The 17,517-nt window shown below is 34.7% G+C and overlaps 3 protein-coding genes across 3 annotated transcripts in view; 1 reads left to right on the top strand and 2 right to left on the bottom strand.

Annotated features, from left to right (window-relative positions):
* The first annotated feature begins 837 nt into the window (after positions 1 to 837).
* LOC111891376 (uncharacterized) lies at positions 838 to 1,518 on the top strand. Its single transcript, XM_023887421.1, has one exon. The coding sequence runs from the start codon at positions 838 to 840 to the stop codon at positions 1,516 to 1,518; it is 681 nt and encodes a 226-aa protein (XP_023743189.1).
* Positions 1,519 to 5,136: 3,618 nt separating this feature from the next.
* On the bottom strand, positions 5,137 to 6,522 carry LOC111891384 (F-box/kelch-repeat protein At3g06240). Its single transcript, XM_023887429.3, has one exon. The coding sequence runs from the start codon at positions 6,429 to 6,431 to the stop codon at positions 5,376 to 5,378; it is 1,056 nt and encodes a 351-aa protein (XP_023743197.1). The 5' UTR covers positions 6,432 to 6,522; the 3' UTR covers positions 5,137 to 5,375.
* A 1,371-nt stretch (positions 6,523 to 7,893) lies between these two features.
* LOC111891377 (uncharacterized) overlaps positions 7,894 to 17,517 on the bottom strand; it is a 29,256-nt gene continuing 19,632 nt past the window's right edge. Inside the window, exon 2 of the mRNA XM_052771178.1 lies at positions 7,894 to 8,399. Coding sequence (XP_052627138.1) covers positions 7,894 to 8,399 — 506 coding nt within the window. The remainder of the gene's footprint in view (positions 8,400 to 17,517) is intronic.

Here is a 17,517-nt window from a genome sequence, read left to right on the forward strand (position 1 = left end):
TGGGCTAAGCGAGCACATAAAAAGATCCTTCTTTTAAAGTGGATTTCGATAAGGCATTCGACTCGGTGAACTGGCAATACCTTGACTCAACAATGGAACAAATGGGTTTTGGAAACAAATGGAGGTTGTGGATTCGTGGTAGGGCTGACAATTCTCGACACGACCCGCGACACGACACGAAATAAATGGGTTTGGGTTGAGTTTTTCAACCCGCCAACCCGTTTATTAAACGGGTCATATATGGGTTTCTCAAAAAATAAACGGGTTGACCCGCCAACCCGTTTATATTCTTAATAAAAAAATTATTATATTTTTAAAGGTATTTATGTATCAAGTATTAATATTTAATAAGTATTATATAATATATACCATTTATTCATAGACCATTTGATTGTTTTGACATTATTACTCGTCGTGGATGGTCTAAGGTCATAAGTCGTAACCTATAAGGCTAAGTCTGTAACATGTTTCTATGAATGTTTTTAATTTTCATTTGGATGTTTAAGACTTAAATATCTAAAATTTGGACCCACGAACCCGCCAACTTGTGAACCCGTATAAATAAATGGGTTGATGGGTCATATATGGGTTTATGTTCCAAACCCGCCAACCCGTGACCTGTATATTTAAATGGGTCGTGTTTGGGTTGGCATATTTTGACCCGCCAACCCGCGACACGCCAACCCGAACACGACACGATTGTCAGGCCTAATTTGTGGATGCCTGAATTCGTCCTGGGCGTCGGTAATCATCAACGGATCGCCAACAAAAGAATTCCCTATTTCTAGGGGAGTTCGTCAAGGTGATCCTCTTTCTCCTTACCTGTTCATTATCGCTATGGAAGGATTGAGTGTGACTCTCAAATCGGCTTGTGACAAAGGGATCTTCAATGGTGTTCAAATCCTGGGTAATGGTCCTATCCTGTCTCCCCTCTTCTATGCGGATGACGCTCTATTTATTGGGGAATGGTCAAGATCAAACCTAAAGAACCTGGCACGCATTCTTAGATGTTTTCACATCTCTTCGGGACTCAAAGTTAATTTTCATAAATCGAAAGTATTCGGAATTGGAGTTGACCCGACTGAAACATCGAACTGGGCTAATCTTCTCGGGTGCGTTTCAGGGGACCTTCCATTTGACTATCTCGGAGTTCCGGTTGGTGCCAATATGAATTTAATAAAATATTGGAAGCCTATAATTAAGAAATTTCAGTCTAAGCTCTCCTTATGGAAGGCTAAATCATTATCGTTTGGTGGTAGGCTCACCTTAATCAAATCGGTTCTTAGTAATCTGCCTACCTACTATTTATCCTTATTCCGAGCTCCTGTGGGTGTAATAGAAGAATTGGAAAAGATAAGACGCACCTTCCTGTGGGGAGGTTGTGAAGATAGAAAGAAAATTCATTGGGTTTCCGGACAAAGTCCTTGTAGCCAAAGAAGATGGGGGACTTGGAGTTGGATCCATACAAGCTTTAAACATTGGTCTGCTCGTGAAATGGTGGTGGAGGCTAAACAATGAAACACATTCTTTGTGGGCTAAAGTAATATATGGTATACATAATTTGGCGAATAAACCGATTGATCATTTATCCTCACAAAGATACTGTGGTGTCTGGAATAATATTGCCAGCACCAAAAAGTTTCTGTGTGAGCTTGGAATTGAGATCCATGATCTCATTAATATTAAAATTATGTCAGGGAACAATACCCTGTTTTGGTATGATCATTGGCTAGGTTCTGGTAGCCTAAAATCAAAATACCACAACTTATTCGAATTGGAATCAAAGAAAAGGTGCACTGTCGCGGATAGGGTTGGCGGCTTGAATCAAAACTGGATGTGGAAAGCTAGGCCTGCTGTTCGGGGGCTTGACTCTGAAGTAAATGACCTAATTAAGGATGTTTCTAATATTCAATTAAACGCGGGAATGGACCATTGGAGATGTAAACTTTCGTCGGATGGTAGGTTCTCTGTTGCTTCCATTCGGCAGCTTGTCGAAAAGCTGAAAGTCATTACCCCAGTTGCTCCTGTGATTGTATGGAGTAAAGTTGTACCGATTAAGGTGATATGTCTTGTATGGAGAGCAGTACAACATCGAATACCAACTGCTACTGCCTTGGAACGGAGGGGTATTTCGGTCAACTCAACATTATGCAGTTCATGCATTGGAAGTTCTGAATGCGCTGATCACGTGCTGATCAATTGTCCGTTTGCTAACAAGATTAGGAGCTGCATTTGGAGCTGGTGTGGTATTACAAGTGAGCATGAGTAAATAAAAATCATCAGAGACCTGATACATTTTGCTAGCAACTGGGGATGGAATAAAACGAAACGGAAACGATTCGTTGTGATTTGCTACAACATGCTCTGGAACTTATGGCGCTTCAGGAACAAAAGATTATTTCACATGGAGAGTATTTCAGTCCATAATGGTTCGGAATGCATTAAGGCTATGACCTTTTATTGGGTAAAACATAGGGGTAATAAGGGTATATGTAGTTGGGAGGAATGGTTGATCTCTCCATTTTATGGCTTGTAATTTTACACTTACTTGTATGTTTTTCTTGTTTTGGTCCCTTTTCTAGTTCCTTGCTAGGGGTGGGTTCCTTTCTTTAATAAAAAATTTGTTGTTTCCAAAAAAAAAAACCAAAACAACCACAACATATTTATCCCTAATTTTTATACATAAATAACCAATCATGTACATGAATATCATTTATTATCTAATGCTATAAATCATAATACTGATCCCTAATTTTTATACATAAATAACACATCATGTACATGAATATCATTTATTATCTAATATAAATCATATCATAAATACTAATATATTATAAATCTGTAATGTATTAATAATAGACAAAGAAGAGTGGCTTTCTTATCTTTTGTTTATAAAAGTGGACTTGCTCCCATATTACAGAAAGTGACACAAACAAACAAGTAGATGATTGTATGGGCTCCACACACCATGTGCCTATAAATTTAATTTATTTCTTTAATGCTTTCATTGAAAAAAAAGATATATATGAAATAATCAGCTTATATATATTCTTTAGTAATCTCTAATGATTTTGTTTACATAATAAAAAATTTACAAACCAAATCAAACCGTTGAAAAACAGTTTTGTTTCCAAGTTAGACATCTGGTTGTCCGCATGATCTTACCTAACTTTCCTAGATAATATACTAAATGACAATTTAAAGAAAGAGAAATTAAATATCCTCCTATATTTTTTATTTAATTTCTCTTTAAAGAAAATTCATTATATTTTGGTTGCAGTTTAACATCACTTTAAAATAGTTTTTACCCACGAAATTCACCTATTTTTGTGAAAATTTTCTATAATGATCACCTTTGAATTCCCTCAGTTCGATATTTGGCCTTGAAATCAACTCCCTCGTGTAGTGTTTTGCAATCCAATCTGGGTTGACAATGGACCCGAAGTGGTAATTTCTAATGCATATTATATATGTGATATGTTGCCCAACACTATTTTTAATTTTGAAATGGCACTTCTCATCCATGTGGCCCATAGGGAAAATAACTTACAACCAAAGAACGTTTCCAAATCTTTTAAAAAACTCAAATTATGTTTTGTCTGTTCAAGAAAATTCAACGAACTTAAACTTTTGTCGAGAAAAGTCCAATGAAGTTTCCAAACCGTTCAATAAACCCCAATCATGTTTTGTCTGCTCAAAACGTGACTTTCGTTGGGGCTTTTTTGAACAGACAATACATGATCAAGGTTTTTTGAACGGTTTGGAAATTTCGTTGGTCTGACAAGTCATTTTCCCGATATAGTAATAAGTCACGTCATTGTTTCTCTTCTTTGACTTCCATATAATTGAACAAAAGTGTAACTTAGTTAGGCTTTTTTAGACAAATATTAAGTTCGTTGGGTTTTCTTGAACAAAAAAACATAAATGAGGTTTTTTGAACGGTTTGGAAACTTCGTTTGGCTCGTAAGTCATTTTCCATATGGTAAAAGCCTAGACGTAAACCTTTGAGTTAAAAGTTAAAATCATTCTCTTTTAGAGTCGATTAGGTAGATTTTTTGAAACACAAACGATATGAATTAGTCTTTTATGGGCACTTGACCCTTGCTTTATTTACATGATTTACATGCCACGTAATACTCTTGGCACATACAATGTGAGACAGCTCAAGACGTTCTAAAAAACTATTTGATTTAATCCGAAGTCTTCGATGATTTGCCTGTTGCCACCAATGGAAATGAAGTACGAAATCGTACGACATGAAACATTAGTTTTACTTTTATATGGATGAACTTATGCGTACATTAAGGTGTAAGCATTAACGAAAGTATTACTTAGATATATGGTAATCTTTTTAGTTGCAAGTAAAGTTGGTATTCAAGCAGAAATTGCTAATAAAACAAGAAAAAAAAAGTAGGTAGCTTGATGTTTTACCAAACTAACAACAAATGTAGAAATGTTTACAATAATACAAAAGCTTCACCTATGAATTTTCAAAAACCTTCGTTATTATAAATCCTATTATATTACAAATGGAAATTTTTTCTATAATATAATAATACAAAAGGCTTCAACTGGACATTTTCAAAAAGCTTCAACTTGGTTAAAAGAATGTATGCTAGAATCGATCATCCCAAAGGTTTACAGTAACTCTCTCCTATCCATTGAACAATAGACGTGTTCATTACTACTTTTAAGTTATTTTAATTAAAAATATATGAATCTAATATAATAGTATTTTTAATAAAAAAAAATAGTAATTGTGTACTCAATGATAAATTATGTGTTAATTATATAAGAGAGGATATAGATTATAGAATGGGTGCTGGTTAAAAAATAAATAAGATAACATAAACACATTGCCTTGGCTTACATCATGTTTCAATATTTTGAAAATCTACTTTTTTTCTAGTATGTAACAAAATGATTTACGAACTACTTTTTATATGATTCGATTGAAGAATATAGTGAACAGCTAAGCAATCTCAACTTTATTATCAGTTTATAATTCTAATTTTATTTTTTGTTAAATACAATTAATTTTGTTCATGTAACATGTAATATGTTATGGGCTAAAGGGGGAAGTGGTTGTACATCTACATCCGGACTGATTTTGAGTAGCTTTTGTATACGAATGACTAAGAGTGACAGGATGCTATTTTATTGGATTGTGTCTCGTTTAATACAAAGTTTGAGAAACGAACACGTGGATCTTTTGACCCGAACCCATTAGTGTGTCAGACCCGGTGTTTTTAAAGTGAAAATCAGCTAGAGAGGAGCTCATTTTCGTCTTCTATAATATAATATGACAAAATACTAAAAAACTTACATCCTTTGAAGCTCTAATGTCTTCTTAAGAATCAAATAGAATTGCAGGTTTATGGTATTCTTCTAATGCATTTAGGTGATACAAGACTTTCAACATACGTACCTCTAATGGTGAATCCAGATGGAGACCCTAGGATTCTTACATTTCTGGATATTCTCTCATCCACGTTGTATATAACAACTCTATCATCATCAACCAATACAATATCCCGGTTGTTGTCTTCAACTGAACAAATAGGTTTCAGATGATCTATATCGACCCCATGGATGGATACCTTACTCCAAGACATACCAACCCCATACTCCTCCATCACCCACAAATCCTTACCCAGCTGATTAAAAACACAAAGTTTCCCACCAATAACTACAAGCACGTTGAACGGATGGTTGTTACCAAGTGAATCAGGCAAATTCATTTCGATGAATTCCTCTTTTGCTAAACTAAACGCAATAATCATTGATGAGAAGTTTGGGCGCACAATTAGCCAGTGAAGATTATTGTTGACAGAAACCCCACCGACAAGATAGACAAAAGACTGACGATAAGGAGAATTAGGCAAGTTCCTCCATGAATTGTTGCTCAAGCTATAGACATCGACGAACATATCGGTGTTGGAGAAAGAAATAACGATTACTTTGTAATCGTCCGTGGATGAATCGTTGCCAAATCCGTAGGTTTGATAGCCTTCTTCCCTCGGAAGTGCAAAGGGGGGAAGTTTGAAGATCTCGCCTATGGTTGGATTCACCAAATAGAGCCTTTCATCTTCGTCTGTGGCTAAAACGAGCCCGTTGCAGGACCCCCAGATAATTTCCCACATGACCGGAGGTGGCAAGAAACTTACTTCATTTGCGGATACATCGTCGCTGTTGAGATTTAGATCGATTGAGCATAGACATTTTTTATTGTTAGTATTACGGGAAAAGCAAATCAATTTACAGGATGTGGGGTGGTGGTTTAGATGGAGATGGGTTGTGATGAATTGGGGATTGGAAATTAGCGAACACCAATGTTTAGACACGGACTTGAACCGGCTGAGGGATTTCGCCGGCAGTCGTACCAGTATTGCTTCTATAATATCCGGCGGTAGATTCTTCATTGCAGACATCTACCACTGCGGTGGAGAGGCGACTCGGTTTTTTAGGGTTGATGGGAGGGTGTTTGGGATTGTATTAGCTAAAAACACTTTTGGATTATACTGATTTACTTTTTTTTTTTTTTTTTTGAACCGGTTATACTGATTTACTGTGGAATTATTAGACATGACAAATGTGTCTTATTTTTTTCCCATTGTGTCAAGACATTAAATGAATTGAAAGTATATGTTTCTAAAATGATTTGTTGTGTGTCAAGACATTAAATGAATTGAAAGTATATATGTTTCTAACATGATTTGTTAAATTTGTATAATGTCAACCTGTTTACTTTTATGTCGTATTTTTGGATTAAGGTTTAGACCTTGTAAATATGTTATCTAATGTCAAGTTGAAACATTTTCAATGTTAGAAAGCATGAGACTAATAGGTGAAAAGGAAAAAGTGAAACACTAAGGTTAGAAGGTGGAATAACAAAATTCTTAGTAAATTTAGAATGCAAAATGGAAATAGTTAGAGTTTGAGAGCAAAGAGGATAGATAGTGAGAAGAGTAAAATTAAGTCATTTCAAAATTTGAATTTTAATTTTAATTCTTATGTTTGACCAACTATAAGTCAATATTATATAATATATTTATAAAAATATGAAATTTATAAAAAAAAATGATATATATAATTAAACGGATCATTTTCAAGTCATGTTTGTGTTGACAATCTTGAACCTAATCATATCCGTTTAATTATCGTGTCGTTTCGTGTCAACCCGTTTACTTAAACGTGTCTAATTTCATGTCGGGTTGTCATCTCATGTCATGTTTTATCAAGTCTAAGAATTATGGTGGTGAGTAACGAGTTTTTAAAACAAATATTCAGATTAGGTTTTTTGTGTTAATAAATTGTTTTTTTGAAAAATGTTTGTCTTATTTTATATATGTTCCAAAGAGAATTTATTTTTTAGACTGTTAGGTGTAGGCAACATGTTATATGTTCTATATTTCGAATTTGTTTTTTTATTTATATCATAATAATTATATTTATCATATAAATTAAATCATAAATTAAAAATAACATTTGAAAAGTAAAAATAAAATTTTAATGAATCTTAAATTAAAAACAACACTAAAAAAATTACAACAAAAGACAAAAACATTCAAAAACCTAAAAAAACAAAAAAAAAGGATGATAAAAAGTACATTTTTTGACCTAACAATATTCATCTTCGTGACCAACATAGATATAATCCGCCAAGTCTTCACGAAGTTGCTTATGTTTTCGTTGGTCTTGAATATCAACCACTATATGTAAATATTTTGATGTCCCTAGTTGAAATTGCACGTGTCTAGGTTCCGTAGGTGAATACGTTCCAATATTGTGTCATTTATCTTTGACAACCATGTTATGCATTATGATACATGCATACATGATATCTCGTAGAGTATCTAACTCATAAGGTCTCGCCGCATGTTCAACTATGTGTCATTTTGATTTCAAAACCCCAAAAGCACTTTCAACGTCCTTACGTGCTCCTTCTTGTCGTCTCTTGAAATATTTGTCTCTTGGGTCTATTAGGTGTCGAAACGCCTTCACAAACGTGGAATATGGTCGATATATTCCATCTGTAAGGTAATACCCAAACTTATATTCATTTCCATTCACTGTGAAAGGAGCATCCGGTGCTTTTCCTGACAAAAGATCGTCAAATATTGGTGATTGATCAAGAACATTGACGTTGTTGTTGGAACCCGCAACCCCGAAATAAGCATGCAAAATCCATAAATTTTGTGAAGCAACAGCCTCTAATACCAACGAAGGCGCTCCTTGATAATCGCTTGAATACTGGCAGTTCCACGCCAAGGGGCAATTTCTCCAGTTCCAGTGTATGCAATCAATGCTCCCAAGCATACCCGGAAAACCATGTCTTTCTTCATGCGCCGCATATAGGTGTGTGTCTCGATTCAGCAATGTTCTTGTCAATTCAATTTCTATTTCGGTAATAATAGAAGATTATATTTGTATTGTTCAATGTATGTTCAATAATTGTGATTACTGATTTACGTAGCTCACCTCGGCGTTTCTGTTGGCGGCTGGGGGTGTGACAGATTGACATCAGAGCTATTGGCTATAGTGAACTAGTACTTTCTTAGGAAAGCACGACTATATCCTACAGCTTACTCTTTTAGGTTAGGTATATTCCTTAACCTACAAATATAGGGTTATACATATATACATATATAAACCCGAACCCTAAAATGCTAATATAATGCAAGGTTTTAGGTCAAACACATTAGCTAAGTTGGTTGTACATGGGTCGAACCATAACTAGACTTAGACTGATCATCTATGTTTAATTATGGTTAGACCAATGAACATGTAACATTTCGTTTAAAAATGAAATAAATAAAATAAAATAAGTAAATAAATAAATAAGGATAATAATAATAAATAAATAAATAAACAATAAGCCCTAAGACCCCATGATGTATTTTATTTTTTATTTTATTTTAACCCTAAATCCGTAGTAATTTATCAGTGTTAGCGATAAGGAGTTATGATGGGTTTCGAGCAATACATCATTTTTATGGTGTACATGCAAACCCTAATAGCTTTTGGATCTAGTTTGTCTAATGAACATGCAATTGAATATCCAAAGCTATAAACCCTAGATCTATCATATAAGAACTGAAATAAGGGTTTAGTAATTACCTTTGATTGTTATATAGTAATAACAATCAATTCCTTGCTTTGATTGGCTTCAGAAAGCTTAGTGCCTCAAATGTAGCACCTCTAATGGAGTCACAAACACCACTAAGCAATTGGATGAAGGAGAGAAGAGAGGGGAGGCACCAAAAACGGTTGGAAACCCTAATCCAAGTGTTAGCCACGTTTTTGGTGCCCAAGGGTTCCTTATATACTTAGGCTATTAGGGTTATCCAACAAGGAAACCCTAATTTGACTGCTTAAGCCCTAAGCAGCCCATGGACCCCTTCTGGAACATGCCTTGGACGATTTCTAATGGGCATAGAATTCTTCCAACCTATTATTCCAAGGTGATCCATAGCCCAATTGCAATTATCCTATAATTACAATTCCAGTCCCCTAAGTTTAATTAATCTCTTTTAGCCACAAAATTAATTCTTTATTAATTATTGACTAATATTAATTAAACAATATGATTTCTCCTTTAATATATTATTCTTATAATATAGTAATAAATCATAATTAAACCTTTCTCTCCTTAATTCATCCTACATATTGATATGGTGAAGGCAACCCAAAAGGACCATGCTCATAATCGGGTCAAGTACATACCAAAATAGTTATGGACTTAGACACTACCAACAGTCTCCCACTTGGATAAGTCTAATAACTATTTTGCGTATGACTTTAGAACTTGATCAGCAATCGTAGCTTTCAAAAGCCGCTGTCAACTCTGATCAGTAACTTGTCCTTTAGATAAGGGATCGTATATTCCTCTATTTTACAAGATATCGTATAGACATGAGACATGGATTCAAATCATTCTCTCTGTCTATGTATTGTTTCCCGACGTCTAATTTATGATGACTGAGAACAGACTACAATTGAACACATCAACTTAGTCCCGACTTGGCCAAACGCTTAGGTGTCATCAATAAATCATCGAGGGGCCCATAGATATCGCTTTTATCCCACTTTGGGTAAAAGGAATGGATAAACTTCGAATCAAATGCTTGCTTGCACCTACTAATCGAATCACACACAACAATAAGTTTTATAATACCAAGTTACTGGTGCATTTACTTATCATCAATGTGCAACCGACCAGCAAATAACAACTCACACGTCTCGGTTTCAAGAATATACAATGTTATCGTCTTACTAATCACCCGTGATAAATCCATGGAGTGATTCAAGTGAGCGTGGGTTTAATCCAATACTTTAATCTTATCAAAGCACTCATGAACACTGCGGAAAACTTGTGCTATGTCTAAACACTTCAGACAATCTACAGACAAATTCATGACAGTCTTTCTTCATACCTACTTCCAACGTATGACCGACTGTGGAGGTTTGAATAACCCAGTTATTCTGGAAGTCAAAACATGCAAAGTGAAACACAACGATAATACTCAATCCCATATGGCCCCAAACTCTTGAGTATAAATAAAACATCTTTTATTTAGTCACCATATTGATTACTCATTATTCATTGTTTAATGTTTCGGAAAATCAACTTATTACTCGAATTATAACCACAATTGTACCATGCTCCAAGCATCCACACTTTGGTTTCCTATGGTCCATACTTTGTGAAATAGATCAATTGAAAAACTTTTTACAATGAAACTCATTTCACAATCCCCAATCCTTATTATTAGTATAAGAATACCAAATTCTTGCCACTTTTTGGATGTGTCAGATTCTAACATTTTATGCAATGATTCTTTCGTAATGTCACAGCACAAAAGTCACCAAGACCCGGCTAATGAAATTACAAGGTATTCTATCGGAAATTGTTAGAAGACAATTCCATAGACGTGAAATCTCACATTCAAAGTACATTCCTTTGAACATCCTTCTCACATAAAAGTTTCTAATCTAGACATATTTCTTAATATCCAACTCCCATTAATGGAAACATTTCTATATTTGCCATATGACAACTCATTCTTAACAGAATCTTATCTATTCATAATAATGTCAATATAGTCCATCCAATACTATACTTCCAACTACTCACAAGCGACAAATCCTCAGTGAAACTCAGATCGTCCTTTGATAGTTGTTTAATTATTTTAGTCAAATCCAGTTCTAGTCCTTTTCCCTCTTAATGCCCTAGGCATTTGGAAAATTTTAGAATGGTCAAATATTATAGCATATGCAATCGATCCTATACCCGAAGCGTATTGGACACGATGCATAATGTCTCACATAAAGACGTGATACTTTATTAGCCTTTTGCCATAATATTTTATGTGCCCTATTCCCACAATTCGAACTATGAAGAGGGATGCCGTAATCATAATCGAATTTTGAGAATGCACTATGTATCCTTGACTAAATTTTATTAACATTTCTCGATCTAAGTTTTTAGATTTTGAAACGAAGTATAATATTCTCTCCCTTAATTATAGCAAAACTGTTGGGTTTTTTTAGCATTCTAACACTTCTGTGGTGTAGATGCAACCCTATAAACATTGGATCTATGTTTTCTCTATTATACATGCAAATATTAACTATTCCAAGGTTTCATCCTAACTAGTATATTATGAAGCACCTATACTACAAAGTTCTAGTTAGATGACATACCTTTTGATGTAGCTTGATGTCTTCAAGCTTTAAGAGCTTAGCCCCAATAGTGTGGAAGCCTCAAATGGAATCACAAATCACCAAAACACCTTGGAAGACTTGAGAGAATATGTATGCACACTAAAATCGGCCCACTCTTATTTTCACACACTTGTGCCAATTTTGTGAGCCAAGGACCCCTTTATATATTATGGAGGATTAGGGTTACATCCATGTAAACCCTAATACCCATGACCTTTGATTTACATAAAATCCATGGGTTAAAAGTTCCATGGACCATCCATGAAAGCTTAGCCCAACCTAAATGAACTTGGCCCATTCCATATATATAAGAGTCCATATTTAATTAGTTCTTTTTGATCACCTAATTAATTCTAAATTAATTCTTGATCAATACTAATTAAATAATATGATTCCATATTAATATATTAGAACTTATAATATATTAATATAAATCATAAATATACTATTCTCAAAATACTATCCATATAAATTATGCCGGTGAAGTGCAACCCAAATGGACCATGCCGGGTCGGGTCAAGTACATACCAAATATAGTTATGGACTTAGACATTAATCCAACAGTCTCCCACTTGGATAAGTCTAAAACTATTATTGAGTATGACTTCAAAACCTAATTGGCCGTTGTCGAACTCTGACCTTGTCAATGACTTGTCCATTAGATAAGGGATCATATATTCCTCCATTCTAGATATCATATGGACTGAGACATGGATTATAATCATTCTCTCTGTCCATTTGTTGTTTCCCGATTTTCGATTTATGATAACTGACTGATTGAACAAATCAAATCAGTCCTAGCTTGGCCAAGCACTCACATGTGTCATCGCTAAATCATCGAGGGGCCCACAAATATCACTTTTATCCCGAAGGTAAAAGGAATGGATAAACTTCGACTCATATGGGTTGTTCTACTACTTGTTGAATCATACACAAAGGCATGTTTTATAACATCGAGTTACCAAATGCGTTTTCGTGCAATCAATGTATAACCAACTCATAGTAACAACTCATATCTCTAGGTTTGAAGAATATAAGATATTATCGTCTCATGATCACTCGTGATAAAATCAATGAAGTGATTCAAATGAGCGCGGGTTGAATCCGATACTCAGAACTTATGAGCACTCATGAGTGTTGTAGCACCACTTTGTCCACCAACTTGGACCTCTACAAACCAACCCATGACAGTCTTGATTCATATCTACTTCCAATATATGACCGACTGTGGATGGTTTGAATAACTTAATCATTCAGGAAGAGCGACTTAGTTATTCTGGAAGTCAAAACATGAAAAGTAAAACACAAGAATAAATGAATCAAATATGGTATCAAACCCTATGAATATAAATAAACACTTTTATTTATCACCATACTAATTACTCATTATTCATTGTTTCGGTTTTATCAACTTTATACTTGAATTAAAAACACTAGTTGTCCCATGCTCCAAGCATGTACACTATGTTTTTCTTAAACAATAGCTTTGCCATACACCAAGTATGCACTCTATGTTTGTCTATGATCCTTACTTTGTGAAATAAACCAATTGAACATAATTTCAATGATTCCAATTTCACACTCCCAAATCCTTATCGAAAAATGTGAGAATTTCAAATTCCTATCTTTTATCGAAATCTGTTTAGATTTTAAACTTATATGCACTGACCCTCCTGTAATGAATATGTACAAAGTCACAAAGACTTGTCAACAGTCATTATAAGGTATTCCAATGGAGATCAACTCCATGGAAACTAAGTCTCATATTCAAAGTACATTGCTTTGGACATGCTTCTTGCATTAAGTTTTCTAATCTTACACAGATAACTTCCACCTATGGAGACAACTCCATATTCTCATTTTGACTATCACTTCTGAATAAGAGATGCCTCTTTTCAGAATATGTCAATATGGTCCTTCCAAAATTAGCACTTTACTTCCAACTGTCCCTGAGCAACCAATCTTTGGTAAACCTCAGATTGTCCTCGACAATTGCTTAATCATTTTAGTCATATCTAATTCTAGACCTTTTCCCTTCTTAATGCCTCTGGGCATTTGGAAAAATTTAGAAATGACAAATATTATAGCACATGCAATCGATCCTGTACCCAAAGCAAATGGTACACGATTCATGATGTCTCACATAAAGACATGATTCTAGACCAGTCTTTTGCTACAATATTTTTATTTGCCATGTTTTCAAAATTTGACTATGAAGAGGGATGTCGTAATCATAATCGAATTTTGAGAATGCAATATATAGAATTTCCTTAAGTTGAACCAATCCAACATGAAATTCATATATATATTCTTGACTAACGATGATTAAGGTCTCAATCTAAGCCTTTAGAACTGAAATGAAGTATATCCTTTCCCTTAATTATAGTAAAACAACTTTTTCAATCCCTGCAGCCTCACGAATTGAAACTTTTGTTTTCTATAATTAACATTGCTAACTTGCAACACTAACAATAATTATCATGCTCCCACTAACATGATGATTATTAGCATAACACTTATGCTCCCACTAGCTTTGACATGTACTCAGAAATCAGCTGGACTTCTAGAAATCAATACTTTATTGACTTTCTTACCAAAGTTCAGATTTCTGATACGAGATGCTTTGATAAAACTTTATCAAAATCATACACCTTTCCTTAGATTGCATGCATGTGTGTCTAAAAAATTTCAGAACTATGAAAAGGATGCCGTAATCATAGTCTCAATTGTTTAGACCTTTTGTCATCTGCTTCAAATCTACTTGGTGGAAGTGTTTTCTCACCATCATTTTCATGAATCGGAGAGAAACATTATGACCCTTAGATTTTATGGTGTATGTGCTCTTATCCATGTGAATCGTCAAAACCATAGTCACAAGACAAGGATAATGACAAATCCAAACTCATATGGACTGAACTTATGCAATCTTAACTTCTTGTCACCTGGCAGTACATGGCCTGTCATTGCTTCCAAGTTGTTATGCAACCAATTGAGAACTTTTAAAACTCCTATGCAAAGCCAACTTTAACTGGAATGGGCACAGAATATGTCAACACGATAGGTTATAAACCTCAAGTCGTGTGCTAGTGAAGAACCTCAGGTTTTATTCTTGATTAGTTCTTGAATTTCTTTTTAGGATCTTTAAGACTCCCACTATCCTCTTGACATATAAGACTATCTTGCCAAATATTCAAGAGATAGTGCGGATTCTTTATCAAGACAAACACTTCACACAATTGGCCTTAGTTGGTCTTTGTTTTATCCAAAACATCACAACTTACCAATTTCAAATGTACAAGAGTAGGACACTTTTACTCTTACATTTGAAAAGTGTTTTAAACCTTTCTTTAAGATATGTCACTCAAGTTACAATCTTGGAGTATGACTCTAAGAATTGTTTTGGAACAAAGTATGACTCATCTTCCTGATCTAACCATTTCAACAATTCATGACTCCTCTTCTTAGTCATAAGAATGCACTAAGATGACCTTTAGAGGACTAATTGTGATATGATTTCTAAATCATTAAGATGATAACAAACATGATACTAAAGTACTCTCCCGTCTTTTCAGATTTGAGAAACTTTTATCTTTCTGCCTAATTTGATTCTTCCCATTCGGTCTGCCATACATTGAGACTTTTCCAATGTTTCAGAATTATACTTAAACTTGTAAGTATAACCATATTTACTAAACTTTAGTAAATCAAATAGTCTTAATGAGCTTTGTGGTGGACATGACTAGTGCACAAGAATGTGTACTCGATCCCTTTAGTCCTTCAGTTGACTCACACATCCATGTGAACAAGTAATTAGTCTTGATTTTCCAATGCTTGAAAGTTCTCATTCATCATACTATTCAACTTGCATGATTCCAAGTTTCGGTCCAATTGAAACTTGGGCGATGAGGAATTTTCCTTTTTTGGTAAATTTAGACACTACCACAAATGAAAGAATCAAATCCATTTTCCAATATTGCTGTCAGTGGAATCATATAAGCAACAATTTTCCACAAATGTCATTGTAAGGATACTTCAAATAAATAAAATTAAACAATTTTCTTTTATTTTAAAACTTTGCGGAAAAACTTATCCTTACAATCCACATGGAAAATTGTTGTTATCTATTCCTTAACAATATATCATAACTTCTTAAGCAACTGCTCAAAATTCTGATGCGATCGAAATCCACCTTCGCGATCAGAATCAGCATATACTTCCTTTAAGATTTCTCTATATATTCTTTGATTCTTAAAACATCAACATGTGACCCAGTCACATCATGTAATGAGGATCTCAGAATAGAACTTAACAGAGTTAGATAATGGGCTCTACCTGATGTAGAGTCAAACTTATTGACTTTAACATCCTTAGGTAAATTTGGCAGCTTTGCAATCAACGCCCCTTCCTTTGGCAAAATAAACATATGGACCCTTTGGTAATGGGACTATCTCAGACTTAGCCTTTCTCTTTACCATTTGATCAACCGGGTTGACTATGGACAATCCCTTTCCATTGGGAAGAGAATGTTTTTTTTGGATTTCTAGTGTCACCATTGTCACTGTCCATAAAGTTTTTGGGAAGTTGATCTTCTAATCAAATTTGCTTTACTATCGTTCCAAATCATTGCTGATTCAGCAGCACCAAGCAAATAGATATGATCATTAAGGTTCATGTCATAGTCTATTTCATAGTAGTCCCAAAGGAACTCACTATGTGACTTAGAAAGTGATTGAACATCCAACTTTCTCAATACTTTGACACCCAACTCTCCCGGCTTGTCAATATGTGACTTCATCTCTAAGATGTGATCACACATAGACCTTACTTGCCATTAGGGCTTGAGTGACCTTGAACTTGTGGGTTAGGGAGAATAATTGGAGGAGGTGGAGGAAGAGAAGTATGACTTCCATGAGCCAAACTCGGGAAGTCATATTCATTAGGAAAGCTTGGTTTGGGACGATCATTGTTATCTAAACCAGACATCAACAATGGGATAAATTCACGTAAAGTTGATTTAAGTCCTTAATATAACACCCAATATGATATATTAAGGCTAGGACCCAACAAACTATTTTATAACTTGGAAGAGGGATGCCGTAATCCAAGCTATAAAATATTTGAAGGTAGGTGAATGACGATTCACCAATTTCCACCAAGATAAACGAAATGTATTATTAGGTTTTAATTGGTTTTGAAACTCCTAGATTCTTTTGAGATTCAGTGAACTTTTCAATGGCATGTTTCAATCTCGAGTGTGCCCTTTAGGTTTTGTGACTGGGATGCCGAGGATCACAAAACAAGGTGTGAAGTAACCATGCAAATATACTTGGTACCCTTAATATTTACCCCTCAATCGATTTGCCGGTTAACCACACACGCTCCAACGATACTATGATAAACATTAAGTTACCCTTTGCCTACCTTGTTAAGTCCAGTTTAGTGTGCCGGTTAACCACACACGCTCCACTAATAGCTTAAACAAAGTGCAAAGTGTAATTTCATGGATTAGCACCTTATTCACATTTTCCTAAGTAACTAAGATTGGGAATTTATAAAAGTTTAGTTACTTAGTATTTATCATTAATTCTTTTAATGAAGGGAGAATTATAGTCCTTGTCCTACCTATTCGGCTAACGACCCTCCACCAGTCAAGGAAGCGGTGGGTGAGAGTGGACACCCATTAAACTGCCATTTTATAGGCAGTAACCTTATACCCCCTTATTGACCGGCTTCGTGAATGAGGCCTACTAATGGTAAGACGACTTGCTCTTATACATATAGTATATTAAA

The sequence above is a fragment of the Lactuca sativa genome, chromosome 4 (assembly GCF_002870075.4).
Source record: "Lactuca sativa cultivar Salinas chromosome 4, Lsat_Salinas_v11, whole genome shotgun sequence".
NCBI lineage: Eukaryota > Viridiplantae > Streptophyta > Magnoliopsida > Asterales > Asteraceae > Lactuca > Lactuca sativa.

Bases quoted from the DNA above. Each gene is read 5' to 3' on its own strand.
- LOC111891384 (XM_023887429.3), bottom strand. From the start codon at position 6,431: ATGTCTGCAATGAAGAATCTACCGCCGGATATTATAGAAGCAATACTG.
- LOC111891376 (XM_023887421.1), top strand. From the start codon at position 838: ATGGAAGGATTGAGTGTGACTCTCAAATCGGCTTGTGACAAAGGGATC.